The sequence below is a fragment of the Phyllostomus hastatus genome, unplaced genomic scaffold, assembly GCF_019186645.2.
Source record: "Phyllostomus hastatus isolate PE091 unplaced genomic scaffold, TTU_PhHast_1.1 phas_scaffold_28, whole genome shotgun sequence".
Taxonomy (NCBI): Eukaryota; Metazoa; Chordata; class Mammalia; order Chiroptera; family Phyllostomidae; genus Phyllostomus; species Phyllostomus hastatus.
Genome location: NW_025334022.1, coordinates 2414601 through 2420600, shown reverse-complemented (window position 1 = coordinate 2420600; position 6000 = coordinate 2414601). Strand labels below are relative to the sequence as shown.

The 6000-nt window shown below is 39.5% G+C and overlaps 1 protein-coding gene across 1 annotated transcript in view; it reads right to left on the bottom strand.

Annotated features, from left to right (window-relative positions):
- Window positions 1-3549: 3549 nt before the first annotated feature.
- The window catches only part of LHFPL1 (LHFPL tetraspan subfamily member 1), an 82762-nt gene continuing 80311 nt past the window's right edge, over window positions 3550-6000 (bottom strand). Inside the window, exon 3 of the mRNA XM_045817700.1 lies at window positions 3550-3760. Within this exon, the coding sequence (XP_045673656.1) occupies window positions 3579-3760 (182 nt within the window). The 3' untranslated portion in view covers window positions 3550-3578. The remainder of the gene's footprint in view (window positions 3761-6000) is intronic.

Here is a 6000-nt window from a genome sequence, read left to right as displayed (position 1 = left end):
CTCAATGAATATTCAGTTGATTGTAAGCTAGCTCAGGTGAATAGTCTCCCACTTCTTTCACCACACCCCCACACATATAAGCTCTAAGTAGTTCCAAGAATCAGAAAGGACCCATGGTTAGGCATTTAATCTGTGTATATGTAGGGAGAATGACCACCAGCTATGCATGGGTCAAAGCTGTCTCTGAGATCCACTTCATTTGTTCAGCCCTCCACCTGATCCACAGGCTCTCCTTCCCCTGCTCAACAGCCAGAGGAGGTAAGCTTAGTTATCATATCCTGCTCCAGACCACAGGAAAAAAAAAAACAGACTAGTCAAATATCTATGAAAAAAGAAAGGCCTGGCAAGAAAGAAACCAGACACAGGCAGGAAGGAATTTAAATTCAAATTGAACAAGGGACTAGATCCCTCTTTGAATATAATAATCTCTTGCAGGCTTGGTTTAATCACAGAAAAAAATCCTTTTAAATTCTATCCCTTTTCCATGGAAAAGGAGGGAACATACCAACTGACTAGGACCTTATACAATGTGACAGTCAGTTAAAATGATTCTTTTCAGTTCACTCCTTTTTGGTAAGTCTCTTCTTTAGTGTACAACTACCTCACAAGGTGTTCAGGTATCTGGGCCATGGAGAGCAACAAAGCATTGATTTCCTGGACAGCAATATATAACGGAATGCAACAGGAGGTAAGAATACTCACTAAGCTGTTATTTTCCATTTTCCCCTTATACCACCAAGGACCATTCTCTGTCCTTCTCAGTCATGCTCTGTGCCATAAAAACCTGACCACAATGGGCTGTAGCAATAGGGTTTCTTGCCAGCTGGCATCTGCCTGAGTCTGGCTAGTAATGGGCACTGGAAGATCAGAAAGTGAGAAGAGAATTTTTATATATATATATATATATATATATATATATATATATATATATATATATGTAAAAATAAAAATAAATATAAATATAAATAACATAGATACAGATGATGATATAGATATAGATGATATAGATATAGATATAGATATAGATGATATAGATATAGATATAGATATAGATATAGATATAGATATAGATAGATAATGCCCCTGTCTACCTCCCAGCTGTGTTACATTTAGGCAGAGACCACATTGTCCTAACTAAAGACACAAGTCCTATCAGGCAGGCCCTCTTACACAGCTAAAGCTCTTGCTAGATTTCAATAACATGATTTTCCCCTTGACCCTTCAGCCTTACCTGTGGTAACAGGTCTCCACTGTTCATAGTCTTTGTATGCTTCACCATCACTTGCAGGTTCTCTAAATCCTACCCAAGCCACAATAAATGGCCCCTTCATTAAGCTCATCTCAGTGGAAGCCCAAGTATGCTATGTGTTTCCTGCCAAGACTCTGACTTAAATACTTAGATCACCTCCACAAATTCTATTTCACAGAATTCCAGGAAGGTTCTGTAGCCCGACAAGGGATAGCATCTGCTCCAGCTGCCTTTTCTGGGGACAGCGATCTGCCTTTTATCAAATGTTCGACATAGTCTCCATATACTGGGCTCTCCTAAATTAAAGTTGCATCATTTTGCCTACACAATCAAAATGAGGTCTGAATCAATTCCTTTTATACCTTATCTGTTCTTAGTCATCTTTTCGGTGGGAGGGGGGGATGTTATAAACCAAATTACATTGCTTCTTTCACAGTGAGGTATCTTTAACATGCCTTATCTTAAACACAATCCATTTCCATAAAGAAGACAATACTTGACCTGAACTTGATCATCTGTTCCTTAATGTCTGTCATCCCTCTAGTACTCCCCATCTTGGTGATATAAACCACCCACATGTAAGAGTGGTCATTCAAAAATTTTGGAATATCTCCATGCTACTGCTTTCCCTGAATCTTTGCTAGTACATGTTACCTTTTCTGTCTAGCTTCCACGATTTGTCTCTCAGATTCATTTTAGGCATCATCTTTTCTAAGAAGCTTTCCCATGAACCCCCTCACTCCAGGTTGGTTTAATAGACCCTCTATGTGATCCATTAGCCCGCTCCTCTTCACTTACTAGAGCTTAACACACTGTTCAACAATTGTTTATTCACATGTTTGACAATACCAACAACTACCCCTTTTATGGTAAGAAATTGTGTCTGCATCCTTTTATCCTTAGTACTTAGCACAGAATATGGCATATAATAGGATACTCAAAATGTGTCTGGAATAAATGAATGAATGAACGAATGAATGAATGAATGAATGAAAGAAATATATGCTTGAATTCACTTACTTATATAAGATTAACATAAGGACCCTGACCCTTTTTGGGATAGCATACAATGAATAAGCCCAGTTTTTGCCATTTCTCTCCTTCCAGGAAGGGTTGTACCTCAACGATCCAGAGTAATTAAAAATAAAACATTTGAGCTGACCTTCCCACCTAATCCCTAAAGCTGTAGTCCTGGAACAGTAGAACTAGCCTGAGATAGTTGGGTATTGGGAAGAGACAAATTTTGTCCCTGGGCAACATCAAGTTCTTTTCTTCCATCCATCCTCGAGCACTTTTGGGATGGAGACCAGGCCTAAAAATACACCAGCCCTTGTTGATGTCAGGGCTATGTTCTTTTATGTATAACTCACCCCAGATGGAGGGGAAAGCATTTGAAACAGGCAGAGAAACATATTGTAGTAGGAATGATCAGAAGGGCAAAAGACCACTATGGATATCCTAGTCAATAAAAATGAACTCTGTTAGAAATTTCAGTAAGGAGCCAGCAGAAACATCCTTGCCATCATCATCATCATAAAATCATGTTTATTGAATGCACAAAAATGCTATTATATGCTCATAACATTTAATGAATACCATTTCTGAATCTATAAGGGAATAAGGAATACTTGCCACTATATTTTGATGCCAGTTACCCAGCCAGCATACAAAATGAACTCTTATGAATATTCTAAGACATAATGAGGGAGAGGCCTTAGATTACAAGCAAGCATCTTTGATTAATGTTTTCCTTACTAGGAGTCACTCTCCCCACAAGCTTTCCCACAACTTAAAAAGAAGAGAGTCAGGATAAAAGAGGAAGAGTGGAGGTGTTATGCTGAGAAAGTCTCAAAAAAAATTGAGCAGTGGCACTCTACAGATAGCAATCAGTACCAGGGGAAGGGCTGTAGGAATGGAATGGTAGGAACCAGGCCTGTCCATTCCCTTGTCTTTCCATGCACAAGTGTTCTTACCTAGCCTTGAAACTTTGGGTTAAGTGGCACATAAGAGCTATGGAAGACTGAAGGGCTGTTTGATCGTGCATTTACCTTTCAAGTGAGGATCTTCTCCTTACTTTGGGACTTGAGGCTAGTGGGTACTCACAAGTTAGGTAAACATTTGAGAAAATCATTGTTCCTGATAACTTTTATAAGCAGCCACTGATGCACTGGCTTAAGGGAAAGAGAAAATTAATGACTGATGAGTTTAAAAAGCATGCAACTCTAGGCTACACTACTGAAAGGTGGGTGGCAACTGGCCTAGTCTTAGTACCTCTTTCCAAGTCTCCCTTCCCTCCTCTTTCCCACCCTCTATAATCTTATGTCAAAGCTCAAGGTTTGAGGCAGTGGTCAAGCTCCATGGCATAAGAATTGGTGTTCCTCATGATGCTCTCCACCAACATAACAGGCTTGGGTTTTTTTCCAGCAAAGCAAGAAAGCCAGGTACAGATCAACATGGCTGCAGCTGCTCCACCTCCGGCACAGTAATAGGCCCAGCCAAGCCTACAGGTACCTGTAGAAACAGGGACAGAGACATGAGAGTTAAAGTAAGAGTAGGCAGCAGTGAATGCAACTGGGATCCCTGTATCCTCCTTTCCTCCTTTGCTGATGGCTGGTATTTGTTTTAGCAAGAAGTTATAAAGTTTTACACTGTTACAGTAGGAACCTGGGGGTGATGTGGGTGGTGGTAGTGGTGGTGACATTAATGACAGTGATGATATGACAATGATCAAGTGTCAAGAACTTGGCTAAGGTCATTAGACATACATCTTAATAACTATATAAGACTAATACACTTATCTCTGTTTTATACAAGATTAAGCAATCAAGGCACAAGTTAATAGTGAAAATGACATATCTAAAAAGTGGTAGAGTTGGGATTTGAACCCTCACTCATCTTAACTCTAATGCTCCACATTTTTTGCTGCACTGATACACTACAGTGCATGGACTGTTTTCAAAGAGTCATCATTATCAGATTTGACAGGAAAAACCATATCCATTACCCCTTGCTCTATGACTTTATCCTAACCTAACTTTTAGACATCCATGGAACAAATATGCACTGGAATCAAGGCCAAGCTACTAAGGTGGTAGTTCCAGTTTGAGGGGAAATGGGAAACGTCATAAGCTCAAAATAATCTATCCCACCACCTCACACCCTGTCAGAAGTAGATTCTCTTTTTTTTTCATTTCTTTTTTTTTATTTTAATCATGGTTCAAGTACAGTTTTCTCCCTTTTACTCCCAATCCAGCCCACCCACCCAACACTCCCCACTTCCCTCCCATCACCACCCGCCCTAGGTTTTGTCCCTCTGTCCTTCAAATTTGTTCCTGTGACCCCTTCACATTCTCCCCTGAAATTCCCTCATCTCTCCCCTCTGTTCACTGTCAGCCTGTCCTCTATTTAAATGTCATTAGTTATATTTTTCTTGTTTCTTTGTTTTGTTGTTTAGGTTCCTGTTAAAGGTGAGATCATACTGTATTTGTCTTTCACTGCCTGGCTTATTTTGCTTAGCATAATGCCTTTCAGCTCCATCCACGCTGTTGCAAAGGGTAGGAGCTCCTTCTTTCTTTCTGCTGCATAGAATTCCATTGTATAAATGTACCATAGTTTTTTGATCCATTCATTTATTGATGGGCATCTAGGTTGCTTCTAGCACCTAGATAATGTAAATTGTGCTGCTATGAACAACAGGGTGCAAAGGTTCTTTTGTATTAGTGTTTTAGTGTTCTTAGGCTAGAGTCTCAGGAGTGGAATTGCAGGGTCAAAAGGCAGATCCATTTTTAGTTTTCTGAGGAAGTTCCATATTGCTTTCCATAGTGGTTGTACCAGTCTGCAGTCCCACCAACAGTGCACTAGGATCCCCTTTTCTCCACAACCTCTCCAACAGCTGTTGTTTGTTGCTTTGTTTATGATGGTCATTCTGACTGGTGTGAAGTGGTATCTCATTGTGGTTTTAACTTGCATGTCTCTGATAGCTAACAATACTGAGCATCTTTCCATGGGTCTCGAGATCCTCTATATGTTCTTGTAGAAGTGCCCACTCAAGTCCTTTGCCCATTTTTTAATTGGGGTGCTTGTCTTCTTAGAGTGGAGTCGTGTAAGTTCTTTATATATTTTGGAGATTAAACCCTTCTCTGAGGTATCATTGGCAAGTATGTTTTTCCATACAGTTAGTTCTCTTTTAATTTTGATACTGTTTTCTTTAGCTGTGCAGAAGCTTTTTATTTTGATGAGATCCCATTTGTTTATTCTTTCCTTTATGTCCCTTGCTCTAGGGGACATGTCAATAAAAAAGTTTCTGCGTGAAATATCTGAGATTTTCCTACCTACGTTCTCCTCTAGGACTTTAATGGTGTCACGGTTTATATTTATCCACCTTGAATTTATTTTTGTATAAGGTGTAAGTTGGTGCTCTAGTTTCATTTTTTTGCACATAGCTGTCTGGTTCTCCCAACACCATTTGTTGAAGAGACTATTTTTGCTCCATTTTATGTTGCTGCTTCCTTTGTCAAATATAAATTGACCGTAGAGACTTGGGTGTATTTCTGGGCTCTCTGTTTTTTTCCATTGGTCATCTGCCTGTTTTTATGCCAGTACCAGGCTGTTTTGATTACAGTGGCCTTGTAGTATAGTTTAGTGTCAGGTATTGTGATCCCTCCTACTTTACTCTTCTTTCTCAAAATTGCAGCAGCTATTTGGGGTCATTTGTGGTTCCATATAAATTTTTGAAGTGTTTGTTCTATATC